The sequence below is a fragment of the Hemitrygon akajei genome, chromosome 12, assembly GCF_048418815.1.
Source record: "Hemitrygon akajei chromosome 12, sHemAka1.3, whole genome shotgun sequence".
NCBI classification, from domain to species: domain Eukaryota; kingdom Metazoa; phylum Chordata; class Chondrichthyes; order Myliobatiformes; family Dasyatidae; genus Hemitrygon; species Hemitrygon akajei.
In genome coordinates this window covers 48638912-48663665 of record NC_133135.1, presented here as the reverse complement: position 1 = coordinate 48663665, position 24754 = coordinate 48638912, and the positions used below count along the sequence as shown (strand labels likewise).

Here is a 24754-nt window from a genome sequence, read left to right as displayed (position 1 = left end):
AAAAAGCCTTGATAAATTCTGACTGGGCAAAACTGGACATACCAAACTTTACCTTTTGTGAAAGCCTGTCAGAATTTTTAAAGCAATTTTGAGCATCTGATATTCAGGGCTATTAAAACTTAGTAAAATTATAGTGAATAAAAGGATATCAAAGCGAAGTTAATTAGAACATAAAATGTTAACAAATAGTAAAGGAGAATATTGTTTGAAATCGAAATCCCTTCATTCTCCTGACCGATAATCCCTATTGCACTAATTTAGCATTCCAGTCTTAAGTGCTTGCAAAACTAGAGCAGATGGAGGTTACCTTTGTCTCTAAGAGACAGGATTTAATAAGACTTGGTCTACTCGAAGTAGAGGATTTTGATCAGAAAATACATTATTACAAAGTAAAAGATTATGTTAATCTGCACTTCAACCTGTGGGAAGGATGGAGATTACTGGTGAATGTTGGTGTTAGAAATTGAGGCATCTATTAGAATATCATGAAGGTAAGTGTTCTTGGGTTCAGAATATTAGGGCCTAGGCCTTATAAGTTCAAAAGTGATGTTGGGGAGAATGTGTAAATGGTTGAACAGCATTAGAGAAGGATGCCAGAAAAATTAAAGGTTAATAATAGGACTTGACTGGTAGGGTCTCCATCCAGCATAGCCATTCCAAGAACAACATGGTTCAAATTCCAAGGCAAAGTACTGAGAGACCAGTGCCTAGGGAGTAACGTTACCCTATACACCTCGATACACCAACTTTGTGAGTGGCACAAGGATGACTTGTACCTAGAATTGAGTGGTTGAAGTGGTTGGTAGGCACAGTGTGATCCAGAAATATTTCAAGCCCCTGTGTTCAGTGGCTTAATAAATATATAATTGTATAACTAGAAAGCTGTTAATGTTCCTTTGCCTGCTATTTGGTTTTTGTAGCTTGTGAAGTATTGTTCATAATTATAGTTCATTGCATGCTTGATTTTTCAGATCAACAGCCAGATACTTTATGGGAGAAGCCATCAAAATGCATCAGCAATAATAAAGAATGCTCCAACAAATGTCAAGATAGTTTTGATAAGGTAGTTGCATTTCTCTCCTTAACTAAATCAAAACCGATTAAACTAATATTGATTCCTAATTAACAACAGTGTTGCAGCTTATTATCAGGGACTGTCAAGCAATTATACATTGATCAAATTATTTGATAGCAAAACCATTGATAGAGGCATTAAAGGCACCACAGGTCGTTGTTCTTGTAGTTATATAAAAATTGCTTCCATTAGTTTTCCCAAAAATTTAACAGCGTAAGTGTTGCGACCCACTTTCCAGTGCACTCGAACCGGCTCACAAAGTGGCGCGCGTCGGCATTGAGGCAGGCCCCAAAGAGGGCGCCAAGCCTGCTTCACCAGCAAGGGAAAAGCCCGCGCGCGGGACGGGACTGTGAATGCGCGCCCCCTCCAGCATTCCCACCCGGGGAGGGCGGGATCAGGAAGGCTTTAAAGCGAGGCCGCGAAGTTTGAATAAACCTCTTTTGTAACTGCAGCTCACTGACTCCCCGCAGCGCTGCGTGAACAGTGGCAAAAACAGACCTCTAATCAATACTCAATGGCTGATTGATTCATAAAATCTCATCTATTCAGCAATTCGTGATTTTGATATCAGCACTGTCACACTGAAACATTTGGAAAAGCTTTATAATTATAGTAATAATCCTAGACAAAGAAGCAGTATGATTGCAAGGCTAATAAACTGCATACAAGACCCACTCATGTGTTCGGGCCATGCACAAGGAGCCAAAACCCCAATAGTCTTTGATAGTTGCCAAAACCGGGTTCAGGGCTATTAATAATTTTATTATTAATATTTTAATATTGATTGTGGTATTTTCAAATTATTCTAGTATTCAAAGATGTAAATAAAATATTAAAATTGAAAGAATTCATTGGAACTAAGATATATAATATATCTAAATGCATCCGAGATAAATTAATAAAAAAGATTAAAATTAAGACATTTTAAAGAAATTACTCATTTTCCACATTGCCTCCTAATCCTCACTCCTACTGTCTGTCTGAGATCAGTGCAGCCTCAAATGCGATGTAGGATCCCAAAAGGAACCAGTAAGACTGTTTTCTGCTGCTCGATTCTGCAGAACTGTTTTCCAAATCAAGCTAGTAAGTGCTGGGTTTCCACAATTTACTATGTAGACTTCAGACTTTATTTCATTCATAAAGTCAAACACAAGATTTCCAATTTAAATTGCCAGCAGCATCAGATCTACCTACATTGAGCATAGAACACTGTAGCACTATACAGGCCCTTCAGTCCACTATGTAGCCTCTTAAATCGATGCACTGTAGACTCCCCTACCCTGGGAAAAAGACTGTGACCCTTTATTTTCCCCACCTGATTTTATATACCTTTGTAAGTTCATTCATTCTAAAATGCAGGGAATGAAGCCCTCATCTCTTTGTAATTCAAGCACTCTAGTCCTGATGACATCTTTGTGAATCTTTCCACCTGAATGAAATCCTTCCAGTATTTTGGTGACAAGAACTGCACATAATACTCCAACTATGGTCTCAGCAACTTCTTGTACAATTGTAAACTGACATGCCAACTCTTGTACTCAATGCTCTGAGCAAGTCTACACCTTCACCACCCAGTTTACCAGTGTAATAGCTTTCAGAGAACTATGTACTCCCTTTTTTCTACAGCCCTCTCTCAAACCCTGCCATTTAAGTCAGAGCTCTCTAGAGCTTTGGCTTAACTTTTCAAAATGCGATGCTTCACTCTTTCTGAGTTAAATTCCATCTGCCATTCCTTGGACAGCATTCCCAATTGTTCCAGATACTGTTATATTTTTAAATAGTCATCACTGTCCAGCACACTACTAATTTTGTTGTCATCCACAAATTTATTAACTATATTCTCATCCAAGTCATGAACATGGATGATGAACAAACAATGGATCAAGCAATAATTAGTGCAGCACACTACTGGTTACAGGTCTTATAACCATTGTTATATGGTTATAAATACTACTGGTTACAGGTCTTGAATCTGGAAAATAACTCTCCACTCTCACTCTCTGACTCCTTCCACTAAGCCAATTTTGCATCCAGTTGGTTAGTTCACACTGGATCCTATGTGATATAACTTTCTGAACCAGCCTGCTTTGCAAAGCTTTCAACTTAACCTTGTCAATCCTCTTAACCACCTCTCCAGTATAAAGCACCCCACTTGATTGGTACCCCTTCCAGAAGCATCCAGTCCCTCCACCAAAGTTTCTAAGGCAACACCTTCCAGACCCACGACCACTACCATCTGGGATGAGAACAACAGATATCTGGGAACACCACCACTTGGAAATCCCCCTCTGAGTTACTCACCATCCTGACTTGGAAACATATCGCCATTTCTTCATTGTCGCTGGGTCAAAATCATGGAATTCCCTCCCTAACAGCACTGTGGGTGTACCTACACCTCAGAGACTGCAACGGTTCAAAAAGGCAGCTCATCACCACCTACTCAAGGACAACTAGGAATGGGCAATAAATGCTGGCTTAGCTAGTGATGCCCACATCCCACAAATGAATAAATAAAAAGTTCCTGAGGCACAATTCCCCCAGCAGAAAGCCATGCTGACAATCCTAATCTGTTTTGCCTTTCTCAATGCAGGTAATCCTTTTCCTCAGAATCTCATCCAGTAACTGATGATGCAGATATCTCTGGCAATGATTCTGCAACATGTTCCCTACCTTCCCACAGTAGCCTAGTTTACATTTTGTGAAATTAAGACAGCCAGCATCGTAATGTAATTACGATGGTAATGTAGATATATTTCAAAACATCACAGTTCTATTCTCTGAATTTCCCAGCTTCCACAACCTTCTGGAGGGCAAATTCAGATGAGGCATTTTAAGATCTCACCCATCTCAATTGGCTTCATACACAGACAATCACGTTGATGCTCAAAGGCCCTATTCTCACCCCATTACCCAATTGTTCTTAATGTACTAACAGAATCACAGGATTCTCCTTTACACTATCTGTAAATCTGTCTCATGTCTGCTTTTTGTTCTTCTGATTTCCCTCTTAAGTGTACTCCTACATCTCATATTAATCTTCAACAATTTGCTTTATCCTGGCTGCCTATAAGTCATTAATAAAACTATTGTTACTGGTCCCAAACTGATCCCCCACTGTCACTTCAGACTACGTCCACACTACACCAAATAAATCCGTAACCGAAGCTTTTTCTCTTCGTCAACACTAAAACGGCGTTTTCGTCCCCTGAAACCGGAGACTTCTGAAAACGCTGTCAGACGGCAGCACACTATTCCATTGTTTTCTTGAACGCAACCTAACAATTTCAGAACAGACGGCAACGAAACTGATGCCAGAATAGTTAGAAATCTACTCACCAAATACTTTGACCCATACCTTACTGAATAAGTAAGTATACTCACTTTGCCCTGTTTTCTGTCCTTGCTCGTATGAAGGTGGTTTACCTATTTATGCAAGTACTTCTCTGACAATAGATGTGTAACAGCCTAATGTAACATTTTATGGAAATACAGGATAACACTGATGCAGACATGTTTTATACATTTAACAAGGTGCTTTATTAATGCAACAGAGTTAGTCAGTTTTTCAATGTTCGTCATCAGCCGGGTCAATCTGTCCGTGAACTCCCTGTCGGTTGCCTCCGTACGCTCCAGTATTTGTTTTTTTTAACTTTTAAGTTCTCCTGCGTGAAAGCCAACAGATGTCCGTCGTTTTAAGTTTTTCTAGTCTGTAACTACACAAACATGCACTTTTACGGCGAGATTTGACACCAAATACGTCGCTTGTTTTCGGTAGATGTGTCCTGCGCATGCACAGGAGGAGGAGATTCGCCAAAATCTCCGTTTCAATGTGGATAGAGATATTTTTAAAAATGCATAGTGTGGAGGCCTATCATTTTTACGTGAAACCAGCGTTTTCAAAATTATCCGGTCTAGTGTGGATGTAGCCTCAGTCACTTGCCCCTCCTCAGCGCCCAAGAGGAGCTCAAGCATAGCCCCTTTAATTGTAGGGCAATTTGCATATTGACTGAAAACACTTTCTGAGACACACTAAACAAATTTTGCCTTGTCCAAGCCCTTGGCACTATGGTAGTCCCAGTTGTAACCCCCAGGTTCTGTTGGCTGCGTAAGTCTGGGAAAGACAATCTCTGGCCCCACCAAACATGTGAAATCTGAGGTGCAAAACTTCCTGTTTGTGTGGATGCTGCATGAGTTGTTACCCTGTTACAAATCAGTACTACGAATTAACAGACAATACACCATATGCCATTAAACAATTTAGCTTTATAGTTCTTAATTTGGTTAAAGGGTTAGTAAAGAAAAACAAAAGAAATGGGCCCATTTTAATAAAACAGTCTAATGTGCACAAGTCGGAGCTCACGGTTTCCCCTTTGCCGATCTTCCTTTTCACCAGGCCGTGGCTCCGCTCTGGCGTTTTCTCTCTCCATCTCCCGCCGAACAAAACACCCAGATCACCTCGGGGTCAGGCACACAGCACGAAAACACCCTCCCCTCATTGGACGGCTCACATTCCAAAGCACCCGTTATCTCTAACCGTAACCCAAACACTGCTTCTACAGAAAGACCATTACATTAGCAATGAAACCTTTCCCAGGGTGCTACACTGTCAATATTAGGGAAGTTAAAGTCACCTACTCTTACATCGCACTTACTCTTGCTGGTTTTGTACCATTATGACAGATTATTTTAACTCTGTTTGGCTGCTAATCCATTTCCTTTGTTATCCATATATACAAAACCCTACATTCCTCACTGAGAAATGTCCATTGACCTGATACCTAAACCTATTTGAGTGGGAAAGTACTTGTCTTATTGCCGTGTATTCTGCAGTAAAGGAAATAACTTTCCTATCAGTTGTAATTTCCATCAAGATGTTGTTACATTTCAGTGGCCAATATAACAGTCCTCTCCAGGGCACACTAATGTACTCTTTGAGATAGAGGGTCTTGAGGGCTGGCCCTTTTCTCCGCTCTGGTGCAGTCGGAACAATCTGGAGCTGAACACGCTCAAGACAAAGGAGATGATAGTGGATTTCAGGAGACATCCCCCCGCTATGTCTCCCCTCACAGTCCTCAGCAGCCCTGTGTCCACCGTGGAGAACTTCAGGTTCCTGGGAACCACCATCTCTCAGGATCTGAAGTGGGAGCAGAACATCAGCTCCATCCTGAAGAAGGCCCAGCAGCAGATGTATTTCCTGCGGCTCTTGAGGAAATACGGTCTGCCTCAGGAATTGCTGCTGCAGTTCTACACTGCAGTCATTGAGTCTGTCCTGTGCACCTCCATCATTGTGTGGTTTGGAGCCGCCACCACGCAGGATAGAACCAGACTACAGCGCACAGTGAGGACTGCCGAGTGCATCATTGGAGCCTCCCTGCCCTCTATTGTGGACCTGTACTCTTCCAGGTTGAAGAAGAGGGCGGGGAACATCATAAAGGACTCCTCCCATCCTGCGCACGGACTGTTTGATCTGCTTCCATCTGGTAGGCGCTTCAGATCCCTCCAGACTAAGACTAATAGGCACTGGAGAAGTTTTTTCCCTACTGCGGTCACTTTGCTGAACAGTTAACTGCCGGTTAACTGTCGGCTAACTATTACTTGGATTGCACTACCTGTATGTATAATCTATATTTTCATTTATATTTATCATTATTATTGTTATGAGCAGAGAGACAACATCTGCCGGAAGTAAATTCCTTGTATGTGCATAGGTACTTGGCGATTAAAGTCTGATTCTGATTCTGATACCGTGTTGAGGTACTGGACTAGCAAGATCTGCTGCAATAAATATAGAACTCTGTATTTTACCTTAAATTGTGCTTTCGTTTTCTCCATTAAAAATTATGCCATAAAGCCTAGAGGAGGAGTGCTAATTGACAACCATATCCTAACCTACCACTCGTTTAAGCCTCATCGTAGCATTAAATTTAGTATTATTGGCGTGTGAACAAATGACCCAACGTGACATCTTTACTTAAATGACATGACTCCAAATGAAGATGTTAAGCAGGCTGACAAGACTTGCAAGTGAAATATCATCAATTCCCAAGACCGTCTTGCATAAACAAATCCCTAGCCTCTAATACCTAGTTATTGGAGCTTTTAATTGACATGTTTTATTTCCTATGCAAAGCATATTTTGTAACTCTGATTTAGGAACAGGTCACTACCGTCTTTAGAAAACTGTTGCTCATTCTTTCCCAAGAGTACCTCACACCTCTTAAATTCTTATATCTGATACACTTAACTCAGTTTACAATAATTTACATCAAAGGATTACATCAGAAGATATTTAAAAAACTTTATTCATTAAAATAGTTTTGAAGTTTTAAGTATTTGCATTATGAAGTTATACCATGCTGAATTTAGGAATAACAAAAACAAAGTCATGTTTTAATTTTTAAGGTATTTAAGAAGAATATTTTTAAGAAGAATGCATTTTATTGCATGAATAGTTACCTATTGAATGTATGACTGAAAAGACTATTGCATATCAAGCTTCCTTTGTTTACTGAATAACACATTGTGCAAAATATTCAAGATTTTCAGTATCCCAAAAATTTTGGAATAAACAGATGAATGCATTTATCATTTCAGTATTTTGCTTTGAGTAGTTTGATAGTTTTTTGAAATTTGATGATATTTTTTGTTTATTGTTCAGTATGCTGAAATACATACAGTAACTAACATATAGAGTTTGGGAAGAACTGATGGTACTTAATGACACTGCTGGCTTGAAAGGACATTTGCAGGCTGGACTGTAAAGGGTGAACCGGGAGTAGGGATGTACAGAGTGAAGGGGAAACTGATGAAGGACTACACAACAGTAATCAGCCTTAACGTGAAGCAGGCAAGGCCGGGTGACTGGAAATGGATGAAGAAATCTGAAGATGTGCAAAAGAAGTGGGATGATCTTGAGTGAACTTGGCAAACCCAGCACAGTCTTGCCAGGGCAACTGAAATGGACCTACAAGGAAGATAGCAGATCCGCTCAAGCGGATCTGAAAGGGATATAGCATATTGAGTTCCAGCGGACTTGAAAGGGAGAATGCAGGGTGGAGGCCAAGAGGACTTGAAAGAGTGATGGCACAGTAGTCTGTGTAGGGTGGACTCTTAGAGACAGAAGGACACCCAAGCAAGATAAGTAGGGGCACAGCAGACCACAAGTGGTGATTCTATGATGGGGGATTGGGCAAGCAAGATTTGGTTCAGTTTTTACACATCTATACTTTTAGCTTAAATTTATGCTGTCAGTTTTTAATGGATTTTAGTTTTGCTATAAATATTAGAACATGCCAGAAAAATTGGATACCTTTAACATTGGCTAGATCTTATATTAAATCTCATATCTGCAAGTTTTTGAGTGTGATTTACCATTCAATTTTTTATTTAGATGTATCAAAATGAAGGATTGGGCTCTGCACCTGCTCATCCAAATACTCATAACTTAGACAGTTGTTAAGATTATTTATTTTAACTGTGATAATTATTTTCCTTAATGCAGGAATGAAGATGCTGTTAATCAAATGGCTGTTACCCCTTATCCTTTACCACCAAATCTCCTTTCTAGTGAGGTAAGAATCTAGATCTGATCATTGTTCATTCTATGATGTTGCTTTTTTGATGACACAAAGAACTATGAACTACATATACAAGGCAACTATTATAGTGAGAGTTTGATGTTCTATTTTAGAGCTAAATGAATGCATTCTTTATTATTTTAAAGAGCTAAATAAAATATCCCCCAAATATACCTTATTTTGAAGCAAAAAAACTCTCATCTTTCCAGAAAACCAAATACTGAAATAGCCAACGCAACTAACCCTTTCTTGTCTGTTCCACTCAAGTTGATGATAGTTAATACCCCTTCATATCACCAGTACTAATATCCATCAACTTCTGCTTTTAATAATTAGGTTCAATGAAACTTTTAGCATTTATTGCTTCAATATTGTAAAAGAAATCCCCCAAAAATACTGAATTCAGTGTCACTAACAAAGGAACTGAAATATTATACAGTTTATTTGAAAGGGCTTGATTTTTGGAGGATACAGTAACTCTAGAAATTCAGAACCAGTGTAAGTGTAGTTTTTATTTCGCTGGAAACAATCAATGAGAATATCTCTTGAAAAATCTAGAGAAAATATTCTTTGCTCTTTATGTCCTATAGATCCAATCAATTTTCCTACAAAAATATATTAGAGGTGTATGCATTTTTGGAAAGAGGATGTTTATTGCTGTTAGCTGTGCAATAAAAACAAAGCTGTGTACAAAGTTTTAAAATGTCTTGTAGAAAACAATGAAATCACAAAGTTTATTTTATATATTTGTTGTAAGGATGTATACCCACAATACTGATAGGGAAGGAATTACATTTGGATCCAGCAGCAGTGAAGAACTGCAGATAGAGTGTTTCCTTAAAGCAACAGTGTTCCTATGCATCTTCAAATGGAGAGTATTCCATCCATGTAGATGGTAGATTGATTTTTTATTGTCACATGCACTGAGGTACAGTGAAAAAGTTGGTTTTGCTTACCAACCGTACAGATAATTTCATCACATCAGTGCTTTGTGGTAGTAAAAGGAAAAAAACCATCGCAGAATGCAGAATAAAGTGTTGCAGTTAGAGAGAAAGTGCATTGATCTGAAGAAAGCGATTGTAGAGTCAAGATTTGATCTTACCATAATCATGAAGATGGTGGAAACTCTGAGGATTTAGAAAGTAAGTTACTTACTATAGAGTTCCTAGCCTCTGAGTTGCATTGTAATGACATTGTGTACAAGTCCATAAGACATAGGAGCAGAATTGTGCCATTCAGCCCATCGAGTCTGCTCTACCATTCCATCACGGTTGATCCCAGATCCCACTCAACCCCTTACACCTGCCTTCTCACCATCTCCTTTGGTGCCCTGATGGATTAGGAAATTATCAACTTCCGTCTTAAACATATGTACAGGCTTGGCCTTCACTGCAGTCTGTAACAGAGCATTCCACAGACTCACTACTCTTTGGCTAAAAGAATTCCTCCTTACCTCTGTTCTGGTATGGGGTGGGGGCTACTGCACAAGACCGAAAGAAACTGCAGAGGATTGTAAATTTAGTTGGCTCCATCTTGGATACTAGCCTACAAAGTACCCAGGACACCTTCAGGAAGCGGTGTCTCAGAAAGGCAGCGTCCATTATTAAGGACGTCCAGCATCCAGGGCATGCTCTTTCCTCACTGTAACTATCAGGTAGGAGGTACAGAAGCCTGAAGGCACACACTCAGCGATTCAGAAACAGCTTCTTCCCCTCTGCCATCCAATTCCTAAATGGACATTGAACCCTTAGACACTATCTCAATTTTTAAATATATATTATTTTTGCATGATTTTTAATCTTTCCAATTTATGTATACTGTAGTTGATTTACTTATTTATTATTATTATTATTATTTTATATTGTTTTTTTCTTCTATATTATAAATTGAACTGCTGCTGCAAAGTTAACACATTTCATGTCACATGCCGGTGATAATAATTCTGATTCTGATTCTCTTCTAAAGAGTCTCCCCTCAATTTTGAGGCTGTGCCCTCTAGTTCTGGATACCTCCACCATAGGGACCATGCTCTCCACACCACCCTATCTAGTCCTTTCAATATTTGGTAGGATTCAATGAGATCTCTCTGCATTCTTCTGTATTCCAGTGAGTACAGGCCCAAAGCTGTCAAACACTCCTTATATGGTAACCCCTTCATTCCTGGAATTATCCTCGTGGACATCCTCTGCACTGTCTCCAATGAAAACACCTCCTTTCTGAGATATGATGACCAAAACTGTTGACAATACAGCCTGACTAGTGTTTTATAAAGGCTCAGAATTTTCTCCTTGCTGTTTTTTCTATTCCCCTTGAAATAAATGCCGACATTGCATTTGCCGCCTTTACCACAGACTCAACCTGTGAATTAACCTTCTGGGAGTCTTGCATGAGGACTCCTAAGTCTCTTTGCACCTCTGATGTTTGAACCTTTTTCCCATTTAGATAATAGTCCACACTATTGTTCCTTTTAACAAAATGCATTATCATAGCTTTCCCAGCACTGCATTGCATCTGCCACTTTTGTGTCCATTCTTCCAATTTGTCTAAGTCCTGCTGCACTCACATTGCTTTCTCAGCACTACTTACCTCTCCACCTATCTTCATATCATCAGCAAACTTTGCCACAAAGCCATCAATTCCATTATCTAAATCATTCACAAACAATGTGAAAAGCAGCGGTCCCTGAGAATCACCAACCAAAAATGGCTCCTTTTATTCCAACTTGCTGTTTCCTGCCTGTCAGCCAGTCCGCTATCCATGCCAATACCTTTCCTGCAATGCCATGGGATTTTGTCTTGTTAAGCAGCCTCCTGTGTGGCACCTTATCAAATGCTTTCTGAAATTTCAAGTAAATGACATCCACTGCCTCTCCTTTGTCCACCCTGCTTGTTACTTCCTCAAAGAACAGTAACAGATTTGTCAGGCAAGATTTCCCTTTGCAGAAACCATGCTGACTTTAACTTACTTCATCATTAGTCTCCAAGTACCTCGAAATCTCATCCTTAATAATAGACTCCCAACACTGACTGGCATATAATTTCCTTTCTTTTGCTTCCTCCCTTCTTAAAGTGTGGAGTGACATTTGCTATCTTCCAGTCCTCTTTCAAGAATCAAGTGATTCTTGAAAGATCATGACCAATGCATCCGTTATCTCTTCAGCAACCTCTCTCAGGACTCTGGGATGTAGTCCATCTGGCCCAGGTGACTTATCCACCTTAAGACCTTTGAGTTTGCCTAGCGCTTTATCCTTTGTAATAACAATGGCACTCACTCCTGCTCCCTGACACTCATTGACCTTTGGCACATTGCTAGTGTCTTCCACAGTAAAGACTGAAGGAAAGTACTTATTATCTGCCATTTCTTTGTTCCCCCATTACTACCTCACTAGCATAATTTTCTAGTGGTCCAATATCAACTCTCACCTTCCTTTTACTGTTGTATAACTGAAAAAACTTTTAGTATCCTACTTTATATTATTGACAGTCTGCCCTTATAAACAAATTACCATTGTTTGTGAATGATTTCCCCTTCTTATAGCTTTTTTAGTTGCCTTTTGTTGGATTTTAAAAACATTATAATCATCCAAATTACCACTCACTTTTGTGACATTATATGCCATTTCCTTGGCTTTTATGCAGTCAGCAAATTTGCAGATGACACCAAGATTGAGTGTGTAGTGGACAGCGAGGAAGCCTATCAAAGCTTGCAGCAGGATCTAAACCTGCTGGACAAATCTGCTGAAAAATGGCAGTTGGCAGACAAATGTCAGGTGTTATCCTTTGGGAGGATCAACCAGACATGTCTAAAACAATGGCATTGAGGAGCGTGGTAGAACAAACAATCTTGGAATACTGGTCCGTACTTCATTGAAAGTGGTGTCACAGGTGGTTAGGGTCATGAAGAAAGCTTTTAGTATATTGGCCTTCATAGATCAAAGTACTGAGTACAGGAGATGAGATGTTATTTTGAAGTTGTATAAGACATTGTTGAGGCCTAAATTGGAGTATTATGTGGAGTTTTGGTCATCTGCCTACAGAAAAGATGTAAATAAAATGGAAAATGTACAGAGAGTATTTACAAGAATGTTGCTGGGGCTGGACAACCTGAGTTCTAAGGAAAGATTCAGAGGTTGGAACTTTATTCTCTAGGATGTAGAATATTGAGGGGAGATATGATAGTGATATTCAAAATTATGAGGGGAATAGATAGGGTAAACATATGCAGATATTTTCCACTAAGGTTAGTGAGACTACAACTAGAGGTCATGGGTTAAGGGTGAAAGGTGAAATGTTTAAGGGGACCATGAGGGGAAATTCTTCACTCAGATGATGGTGAGAGTGTGGAACAAGCTGCCAGTGCAAGTGATGGAAGCAGTTTTGACTTCAGTGTTTAAGGGAAGTTTGGACGGGTACATGGATGAGAGGGGTAAGGAGGGCTGTGGTCCAGGTGCAGGTTGATGTGACTAGGCTGTTTAAATGGTTTGGCATGGACTGGATGGGTTGAAGGGCCTGTGTTTGCACTGTAGTTTTCTATGACTCTATGACAATAACCACGGATTGTTAGTGTTCAAAATTGTTTAGGTTTCAGTGTTGAATACAATCTGGAATGATCAATCACTGCTTTGAGGTGCAAACGCTATCTTTTGTGTAAAAGAAATATTTCTTGAGTCTTAACTGTCCAATTCCTACTCTATACAAGCTTGTTCTAGACTCTTCTTCCTTGAGTTTTTACGGCAGTTGGCATCCACACTGTTGCATTACTGCCACTTGTTCTAGACTCTTAATCTCAAAAGAGGAAATGCATGGCAATTACCTTCTCATTCAGTATATGAGCTAAACCTTTGAGTGTGTTGGTTATTTATGAAATGAGAATGTATTGAAAATCAAACAAAATATAATAAGTTAAACTAATAGTACTGCAGATACTGAAACTTAGACAAAAAAAGATAATGCTGAAAATAATCAGTAGGTCAGCAATATCTGGGGGGAGAGAAACAGACAATGTTTCAGGTGCTTTATCAATGAAGAAGAAAAAACATTATCACACTAAAACATAGCGGACTTGTAAATTTATAGGTTAGATTTTTTTGAGATCTACTAGCAATTTCACGTGTAATTCTTGGCATATCCCAACATAATTGTAAGGACATTTGGAATTCCCTTTTAAGTATGCAGTAACAGGGAAGTCCTGACCTTTTCCCTGATTTTTCTTTGTGCTCTAGACAGGGTACCAGTGTCATACAGTTTCTAGTAAGAATTGGACTGCAATCTGCTAGGCATCGCCAGTCAGGTCAAAGTTTCCCCTGGGAGATCTATACCAGATGAAGTGAGAACCTAGCAAATATACTGTAGGGCCAGTAGCCACAGCTGTTCACAGAAAATTCTGGGGCAATATTTCTCAATAATAAAAAGTAATGTGCAAATTATTTTTTAAAATATGAGGTGACCTCCAGAACCCAGCATTACACATACAAATTCTTTTCACCCTTTATCAGAATAACAAAATAAGAGCAGGAAAACCTTTTGAGACTACTCTCTTTTTTAACAATAAAATTGTGGTTCTTTCGATGTTCTTGGAAGGGCCTGTCATTTTGCTATATCAAGACTGTTCTTGACATTGCAAAACTCAGAAGGCATCAATGCATTGTCTGCACACAAAATTCCCCTTCAAACCTTTCCCTTTCTGTCTGAGAAGTAAAGTGCTGTTTCTCATTGGGTCAGATTTCTAGAGCACCCTACCCAATAACATGAACCTTAATGGTTTGAGAAGATAGCACAAGCATCCAAAGGCTCATTAAGGATAAGCAACAAATACTGACTTAATTACCATTGTGGTTCTATCTCACCGGACAACATTCTACCCTTTGTTCCTTCAAGTAAGTTATTGATATCTGCATAGTCTTCCCCTTGTGAAAACTATTGGTTTCTTAGAGACAAGATAAGCAAGCATCTGAAAAATTATAGTCTGATTAGGGATAGTCAATATAGCTTTGTGAGGGGCAAGTCATACCTGACAAGCCTGATTGAATTCTTCAAGGAAATGGTAAAACGTATTGATGAAGGCTGTCTATGGCATAGTGGATATGGATCTTAATATGACATTTGACAATCTTCCCTATACTTGGCTCATTCAGAAAGTCAGAAGGCATAGGATCCAGGGAAATGATTGTGTTGATTTAGAATTGGCTTACCCACAGGAGGTAGAGGATAGTAGTAGACGGAGGGTATTTTGCCTGGAGATCAATGATCAGTGGTGTTCCATAGAAATTTGTTCTGGGACACCTATTCTTTGCGAGTTTTAGAAGTGAGTTGGATGAGGAAGTGAAAAGATGGGTTAGTAAGTTTGCAAATGACATGAAAGTTGATGGTGTTGCGGAACGTGTAAAAGGTTGTAGTAGGTTATAACAAGATATTGACAGTATGCAGAATGGCTGAGAAATGGCAGATGGAGTTCAATCCAGAAAAGTGTTAGGTGTTAAGCAGATGCAATAGGGTATTTTAAGAGACTCTTAAATAGGTACATGGAGCTTAGAAAAACAGAGGGCTATATGGTAGGGTAATTCTGAGCAGTTTCTAGAGTAGGTTACATGGTTGACACAACACTGTGGGCTGTAGATTTCCATGCTGTATGTTCTGTGATTCAGTTCGGGAGGTTGAGCTTGAAGGCAGAATACAGCGTTAATGGCAAGATTCTTAACCGTGTCCAGGATGCTGCTTGGATTAGAAAGCATGTCTTTTTGAAATACCCTTTCCCAGGGAAAAAATGGCCAATACAAGGGGGCATAACTTTAAGGAGTTGGGAGGAGAAGATGGGAGGATGTCAGAAGCAGTTTTTTACATAGAGAGTGGTAGGTGTGTTGAACATGCTTTCAGAGGTGGTGGTAGAGGCAGATACATTAAGGACAGTTAAATAGGCTCATGGATGAAATAATATTTCTGCATAATTCCATTAAAACACTGTAAGAGAGGCATTTATGTTATGTACTGTGTAGTCGCAGATCTTACATCTCGATTGCTTTGGTTGAAGTATTGTTAAACAGACCTTGCACCTCTACCATTGATGGGTACAATTATTCCACACAAAATTAAGTTTAGACAGTGTTAATTTACTTCCTTTTGTGATTAGATTAGATTACTGCCCATTACGCTGCTGGCATTTAGGGTAGCAATGAAAGTCCTCCATCTCTTGTAGTGTTCAGGGCTTCCTCTTGATTTTCACTACTGTCAGTCATGCAAGTCCTGAGTGGAGACTCAGGGATGCCATCGCACTCAAACGTAGAAGGATTCTTCATTGCTGATTCTGTAACAACTTTGTTTGACCAGTCAGGGTTGTTAGCCCTGAGCTGAACCCCTGAACCTGGAGGACCAGTGGACCACTCTTAGTCCGGCCTCTACCCTTTGACCTGCTTGGCATGGCTGATCCTACCAAGAGCCAAAGCATAAAGCCCTGACTCCACCCAACATAGCTCTCCGGGTTATTGAGGCATTCAGGCCTCCAAACCATGACAAGGTTGTGGCCCTTGGAGGTTCCTTTTGTGAAATGGCCTAGTAATCGAACCTATTGCTGATTTGATTTGTATTAATTAGAAGCCTCAAGTAGACGACTATGTGAGAGGGAAGGGTTAGATTGATTTTGGAGTGAGTTGGCATAACATTGCGAGCTGAAGGGCTTGTACTGTGCTCTACTGTCAAATGTTCTATGTTCTGGTGGAGTGTCAGTAACTATGGCTCAATTCAATGTTATCATCAGAATTAGGTGTGGTTCAAACCCCCTGTCAGTATTACCAAGAGAATTAGATTTTAAAACTTGTTAGTTCTGCCAATAAGCTCTGTGACCTAGTTAATGAGAGGGGATTGGCAATGCACAGTTCTTAGGAGAAAGTGAGGGATGACATTTCTCTTTCTTTTTATTCTATAATTTTGTCTCAAGGCAAGTAATACAAGTTAATATTTGAGGGAATTTAGCAAGTTTTGTTTTTTTTGGAATAATTCCATGGAAGCACTGTAAGGGAGGTATTTATGTTATATACTGTGTAGTCACAGATCTTTTATCTCAACTGCTTTGGTTGAAGTGTTGTTAAACAGACCTTGCACCCCTACTGTCTGATGGGTACAATTATTCCACATGAAATTAAGTTGGGACAATGTTAATCTACTTCCTTTTGTGTAATGGCCTAGAATTCAAAACTACTGCTGGTTTGATTGGTATTAATTAGCAACCTCAAGTGGAGGCTCGGGATAGATTCAATGGAAATAATAGTACAACAATGCATCCTCTTCAGGTTGAAACAGAGGTAATAGCTGGAGCAAAGTGTGGCCCATCTGAGCTTGATGATGATATGAACTTACTGAAATAGTAAATGTTTCTTTCTCCAATGGATGGATATATCCCTCACCCTGATCAACATAAGCAAGGCACAACGCTGCACAGTCCCTGCTGCAAAAGGAATCATAGAGTTGTTCCAGCTTGATTTTCTGAACAGCATTTTGTCTTTATGGTGCAGATGGGGTTGAAGTGGCCCATAATGAAATGGTTAATTTTAGTAATTGTCGCTCTGTTCAGATTCTAGATACCACAGGCGCATTGCCCTCCCGGGAACAGATGTCCACTCAATTAGATTTTTCAAATTTCAAAAATGTACATAATATACTATTGACAAAGGTAAGGAAAATAGTGTAATTCAGTGATTTATAAACTCCTATGACAAAATGGTGCTTTATATCCATTGCATGGAATATTCTATATTTTACAATCAAAACATTGCAGTGATGACTTAGTGCAATCTAAAAAAATATGGGCCAGTATTTATATTTTGCATTTTGATTTGGTGTATGTAGATCAGACTTTGGATAACACCTTATTCTGTATAATTGATGAGATTTAAATAATTAAAATTATATATGCAAAACTGCATTGTGAACTTTAACACAGTTGAAAAAGATTACTGTCATTTACATCACAGTTAAGAAAAATCACTATCATTTATATCCAAATTCTTAATTTTTAATGTTAAATAACTCACTAAAACTTGCTAACTAAGTTCAAACATAATGAATGGCTGCTGGGGCCTGGGAAAGGGACATGGGCAAGAAAATCTGCAGATGCTGGAAATCCAAGCAACACACACAAAATGCTGGAGGAACTCGGCAGGTAAGGCAGTGTCTATGGAAAAGAATAAACAGTAGATGTTTCGGGCTGAGTCGGCCTGAAACATGGACTGTTACTCTTTTCCATAGATACTGCTTTACCTGCTGAGGTCCTCCAGCATTTTGTGTGTGCTGAAAGCAACATGGGCATCGGTAAGAAGTAATAATTAATGGAACAGAATAGAGAAACACATAATAAGCTCCATATATTGTGTGCGGTCATTGAATTTGGAGGGAGTAATTTGTAAAAAGGTAAAATATGATCTCCAGATGGAGCTGAACTATTTTTCATTTAAAATGGATTGTTTCTTAATGTAAAGCTACTAATCCAATATTTTGTAATATTTGTATTTTTATTATTTTTAAATGATTGAAGAAAATTATCTCCATGAAATAATCAGCACATGGCCAACAGAATATCCTAGTTTTCATCAACACAGTATTAAATGTTCCAGATGGTTTAATGTCAGTGACTACGCATTTTCCTTTTGTTGAACTTCAACTCATTTATGAAAGAGTTTGCAGAGATAATTACGAGATTACTCTGGTAGGGATGCAGTACCGAAAGAGCTTGAAACAGGATATAGACTGGCATTTACAAGCAGTTAGTTGCAACTGGCGCCTAGATTCCCAAGGTCGGCTTAAAGCTGTAATTATGCATAGATCCAGGTGCAGATTTACTTGAGAGCAGGCAGAAACCTAACAGTGCGGGTAAAAAGATTTGCATCTATGGACTTAAACAGATGTGGACAATTAAAGAGCAGTGTCACAATAATTTGATCAAAATTCTGAATGCTTTTGTGAAAACATCAAATGTGTGTGAAACCATTAGGAACTAGTGCCAAGGCTGTACGAGGAGGAATCTAGGAAAGGAAACCCAAGCTACAAGCATCATCTGGAGGCAGGTGCTGAAGCAAACTGGCACCTGAGCCCCAGTTAATGTGCATCAGTAATGAGCAGCATAATGAATTTATTTATTTATTAAAGCAGCAGCTCCTTTCCATCTGCGCAAAGGGTGGCTCCAGTGAAATTAGCTGCAAAAAGAACAAATTACAGCAGTTATGAATTAATTGGGTATGTACATTACTGTAGATGGATGTGCATAAGGAATAAATCTGACCTTTAAAAAATTAAGTTGTTGATTGCTTATATTTAACTGTTTCATGCATAGCAAATGCTGTTTTAAAAGAATTTCACTGTTTTAGAAAAATAGGTGCTCTCTGACTCAAGAATGTGGCATCTATCTGTGAACCCATGGATACTACCTTAATTGCCATGATAAAAGTTGGATCTTGTAGTGATGATACTTTTGAGCAGGCATTTGAGGATTTTTAATTCAACTAGTATGAAAAAGCAGAAATTATATTTACAACTTGCATTTGGGGTATTTCCATTCACCTGCAGCTCTTGTCTTCTGGATGGTAGACTTAACAGATTTAGATTACTACCAACTCTGGATGAGTTGCTGCAATGCACCTTGCAGATGGCACATGCCATAGTTTGATGGGCCATTCAGGGGAAGTGTACATGCTAGTCAAGTTGGCTGCTCTGTTCTGTATGTTTCAAACTTGCTTATGGGAGGGATGGAGCTGGACAATGGAAGCAGGTGGGTGATGAGTTGATGGAGACAATGGGGGAATAAAGGGACTGATGGATCCAGGTGGGGGAGGTCTAGAGAGGACATGGAATTAGACAAGTGGGAGAGAATTCTATTATGGTGCAATATTTCCTTGTAAATAATAGAAAAGAGTTTAGTGGTCAAGCGCTGAACTGTTGATCAAAGAAAGCTTGGCCTCTGATCTGCTCCAGAATGTGTTTAAAGAATCAGTCTTGTTGTTGATGGTCTTACCAGAATGTTATCTAGGTGTTGCCTCTAGACAGAAATATAGTCGCTAATGAAGTAGACCAATGTATTTTAACTCTTGAATGATTATTGTAACTATGTCCTGGGACTGAAGAGTTCAGCCTCTATTACAATCAGGCTATTTTGTACCAGGAGACAAGAGATTGTAGATCCTGGAATCACAAGAAAAAAAAACAAGCTTCTGGGGTAATTCAGTGGGTCAACAAGCATCTATGACCAAAAATAAATGGAACTGTTTTGAGTCGAGCCCCTGTATCTAGACTAAGAGTGTAGAGAGAAGATAGATAGCTCTTTATAGAAGAGAGGAAGAGGGATGAGAGAGGGGCTATCATCTGATACTTGGGTGGGGATGGTAGGCAGAAGGAGCAAGGTGAAAGGGTGGAGTTGGACAATGGAGGCAGGTGGGTGATACATTGAAGTAGACGGAGGAGGAATCCAGATGGGGGAGGGTAGGGGGAATGAAGTGAGGATGCAAAGGTGAAAAATGCTGGAATCTGGCAGTAATGAAGTTGATAATGAAAATCATTAGGAAGTGATGTAGGGCAGATGGGAGAGGGGATCTAATGGATGGAATGTGAGGGCAGTATGAAGATAGAACTAGGGGGGTTAGGAAGATGAAAATGGGTGACGGGGTCTGGAAAGATGATGCAGGAAAAGGAACAAAAGTGGGAGGACGAAGGATCATCAAAAGGAGAGAAATAATGGAACACCGAAAGTAAGGATTGCATAATATTCGAAATTCAATGTTCATACCAGCGGTGAAATATGTAGTGTTGTTGTTCTAGTTCTTCTCGCCTTGAATATAGCTCTGCTAACACAGACTGCATTAAATTGACTAAACAGTTCACAGTGAACCCTTACCCCAGCCAACTCAAGAACACCAAGCCAATTTTAATGTTCCTGCTGTTATCTTTGAGATGAGCTAATTCTTTATTCTGTGAGATATTTTTCCAATGACAATGGAGGTGAATATTAAGGGTTTTCTTAATAATTTTAGCCTTACAGTTGCCATAGCATATTATTTGGAAAGTTAATTATGGAAGAATTAAGAAATTGTAAAGAAATTGTAAAGAAATATGCATTCATAGAAATTAAACATCAGTAATGAGTTATCAGAAATGCTCCACATCTAATATATTGGATCCTCAAACCTAATTTATAGGACCAAAGTGGTCTTGGTCTAGCTATCAGTGAAGACAACACAAATGAAGGAGTCATTATTAAAAGCCTCACTGACAATGGAGCAGCAATAAAGGTAAGCAATTGACTCAAATAACTTTGCATCGTAAGTACTTTTTGTCTTTTGGATAATTAATTCTCTGAGTTTGCATTCTTTTTTCAACAATATTGTGAACACTTTTTAATGTTCCCAGGAGTCAATGGCATTGGCAAACATAAATTGTTTTAAAATACCTTTTCCCAAAATCTAAGGCAGGCAGTTATATGTGCCTTAATTTTACAGCTTCAGACAGAAAATAATCTTAAAGAATCAGTGATTTAAATGTTTATTAAAATATTTAAATGATTTAGCTTAGTGTACTGTAACCTGTGTAAAGCCAGTACTTAATTGCCATTTTCAGATGGGTGCGTTGATAAAGCGACTTACATTTATATACCACCATTAATATCCCAAGGTGCTTTACATGGATGCTGGGAAAGAACTAGATGTTGAACCAAGGAGGGAGATATACAGAGAACTGATCACAATCTTGATCTAAGAGATGGATTTTAAATGATTTCTTATTCAAGGGCAAAAGATTGAGAGGCTCAGGAAGGACATTGCAGAATGCAGAATAAAAGTAGCTGAAGGATGGTGCATCAATTCTGATGCAACAAAAGAGTAGTCAGTAGACTAATACAAAAATTTACAGTTACATGTAGAGAAATGGACTATTGTTATAATGCTGTGAATGGTGGTACTTACAAGAAAATTTAAAGATCTGGTAAGGGCTTTATACTTTCAGGCATTGTTATATCAAGAGCCAATGTAGATCAATAAATGCAAAGAAGGTGAAAATCTATGAAGTACAGTCGGCCCTTCGTATCCTTGGGTTCTGCAATTGCGGATCCAAAAGATCTGAAAAAAAAATTCCAGGAAGTTCCAAAAAGCAAAACTTGAATTTGCCGTATGCTTAATCCACGTGCATGAAGTGATGTGTAGGCATACCCTGCTGTAGCCTCCCGCCATTTCACAGATCCGCAGACTCTCTCCAGCACTTGGTGTTCACTTCGCGTTTCGTTTGTTCGCTACTTGTGTTGTGTTTCTGTGAAAAAATGGCTCCTAAAAAACAAATAAGTGGGTAAAGCAATTCCTGAAAGGCTAAGAGTAAAGTGCTATCTCTCACTGAGAAAATAAAAATCTTAGATCTTTTGAAGAGTGGCGTTAAGGTGACTTACATTCGCCTCACCTTCGGGAGGATTTGTGCTGCCCTTGATGCTAACCCTGACTGCAGCATCATGGATTTATGGAGGAGCTTCACAATTGCAGATGCAATTCTTCGTTTGGCAGAGGCTGTAGACTCTGTAAAGCCCGAGACAGTCAATGTATGTTGGAAGCCATTATGAAGTGAGGTAGTCAGTGATTTCAGGGGCTTCCCCACTATTGATGCAGGTCAGGAATATCTTGAATGTTGTGTAGGACTCTCCGTACCAGTAACTGTGGTGTTAACTGTTCAGGCTAATGAAATGGCTTCTCTGTATTGTTATTTAATGCTGTAATGGGTTTCTGTGTCTGGAATGTTTGGGTTATGATTGCCGATAAGGGGGAACTAACCAGTGGAGAATTGTTATGCTATCTTGTATGTGTAAGCTGAGCGGGAGTTTGCGGTCTTTTTTGGGAGGCGAGCGAGGAAGACAGTCATGTGAGGAGCGGACAGCGGTTCCAGGGCGGCGGATACTGGACGGTGGCCGAAGGCTTGGAAGGTCGTGGATGGAACCGGAGGTGTGAGCTCCAGCGTATTAAAATCTTATTTGCACAAACTGATAAACTTACTGATTTGGCGCCTTTAGGTTATCTGTTTCTACTAACCCCTCACTAAGAAATAACCATAAAGTTGCACTTATTTACTCACCTTTGATGTATTGTCTGATATTTGTGTTGCAGGTGTGTACTGGGGGAGCATTACACCGTATTTACACCAAAGTATTGCACTATTGGTGGGGCGACAGTGGTTAACCCTAGGCGAACGGGGGTAAATTGGGGGCACGGATGCTACATTTGTGGGGTTTCTCGTTTGGGATTTGAATTTGTCACATACGGTGTAATTCACCCTGATTTAAACGAGGCGACACTCTGGACACTTGGGGGTGGAGAAGACCTATGGGTTGCTCAAGGACCGGTTTTATTGGCCCCGAATGAGGTCGGAGGTCAACGAGTTTTGCAAGTCCTGCAGTTGCAAGGGAAGTTGGTAGGGAAGACTTCTCTGACGTGATCGAGGATGACGTCAAGGAACACATAGATGAACATAGAGAAACCCTTACCAACGAGGAACTCGATCTGCTGAAATCCTCTTCGGAAGATGATGATGATGCAGAAGATTTAGAGGAGGCAGAGCCGTCAATTTGGACACTTGAAAAATTTGCAGCAGTTTTTCAACAGGCGCAAGTGTTAAAGGATATGATCCTCGAGTACGATCCTCCGATGGAATGAAGCCTTCGTGTCACCCAAGGGATAACAACATGCCTACAACCACTGCAAGATTTGTTTGATGCAAAGAATTAGGTATTATAAGTAATCTAGAGATGATTTAAAGTATACAGGAGGATGTGCATAGGTTATATGCAAGAACAACACCATTTTATATAAGGGACCTGAGCATCCGTGGATTTTGGTATCCATGGGGGGGGGGGGGGGGGGGGAGGGTCCTAGAACCAATCCCCCGCGGATACCGAGGGACGACTGTATGCAGAATGGGAGACCAGTTTAGCATTGGAATAATGAAATCTCATAGAGGCAAATTCAAGAAAGAGAGTGTCGAGGGTTGGTAAAGTGATAACAGGCTGGAAGTTGGGAGATAATATAAAGGTAAAAGTATATTGTCTTTACAAAAGCTCTCGGTTACCAACAGTTTGGTTTGCTAGCAACATTGGCAAGGGAAGAGTATGTGGTTTCTGTTGGAATACCAAAATGATTGCATTAACCATCCTGAAATCTAGCTGGAGGTGATCGTGCCTCAAGCAGTTTTGAAGAATAGGCAAATTCTTTGAAAATGCAGGTTAGGGTTTTAGCAACATAGTGGATATATTGTGGATTATTAGTGTAGAAACACAAATTCAATTTCCAATGTGACAGGTGGGGAATGTATATTCAAGTAAATAAATCTGGAATTTAAAATCGTCTAGTGTCAGGAACATTATTGATAAAATTAAATATATTTATGTTAAAGTCTGCTTTGTTTAGACCCACCTGATTTCATGGAAGGAAACTGGTGACCCTTGCTTGGTGTGTCTGGACAAATTTCAACAGCCACTGCTCCCCGCCCCCCCACTCATTCAGGTGCAATTGGATTTCCCTAATCTACTCAGACCAGTTCTTTTCTTATACCTATTTACTTGCTATGCATCACATTTAAAATAGTACTTCACCATTTTGTGGTTACTTTTCCCTTGAGGATCCCAAAATATGAAATTACAATTAACTAACCATGTGATTATACAAGGCAATGACTAAAATAACCTTTATTTCTTAGATGGTTTCCTGAATTTTTGCTGCAGGAGATTCTCTTGAATGCATTCTTTGAACTTTTCCTTCAAACTGCTTTACTCAGTTTAATTTTCCTAATCATTATGAAGATACGTGTCCCTCCTGTACAGTTACTGGATAACTTTTGCTACAAGCTGTTCATTTTTTTAATTACGTACTCTCACAAGAAGTGGTTCTGCTAGTAGAAAGCCTATAAATTACTTCCACATGTTTTTATACCGAGATGTCATTTAACTCAATCCATTTTAATTTGATGGCTTTTTCTCCCAGTCAGGTTTAGTCCGTACAATTTGCTTCTGTAAGTGTTTATTATCATTGGCTCTTTCCTCCTCACCTCCCCCCACATCTCAGAGCAATAACTTTGTCCTCACTGTTACCCTTACTGCAATT

General features: G+C 39.4%; 1 protein-coding gene across 6 annotated transcripts in view; it reads left to right on the top strand.

The window, feature by feature from the left end:
* The window catches only part of patj (PATJ crumbs cell polarity complex component), a 316611-nt gene that overhangs the window by 215662 nt on the left and 76195 nt on the right, over nt 1-24754 (top strand). For all 6 annotated transcript variants that reach the window (XM_073063053.1, XM_073063055.1, XM_073063054.1 and 3 more), the window contains 4 exons: nt 972-1063; nt 8577-8646; nt 17215-17313; nt 20825-20917. In XM_073063053.1, the coding sequence (XP_072919154.1) occupies nt 972-1063; nt 8577-8646; nt 17215-17313; nt 20825-20917 (354 nt within the window). The remainder of the gene's footprint in view (nt 1-971; nt 1064-8576; nt 8647-17214; nt 17314-20824; nt 20918-24754) is intronic.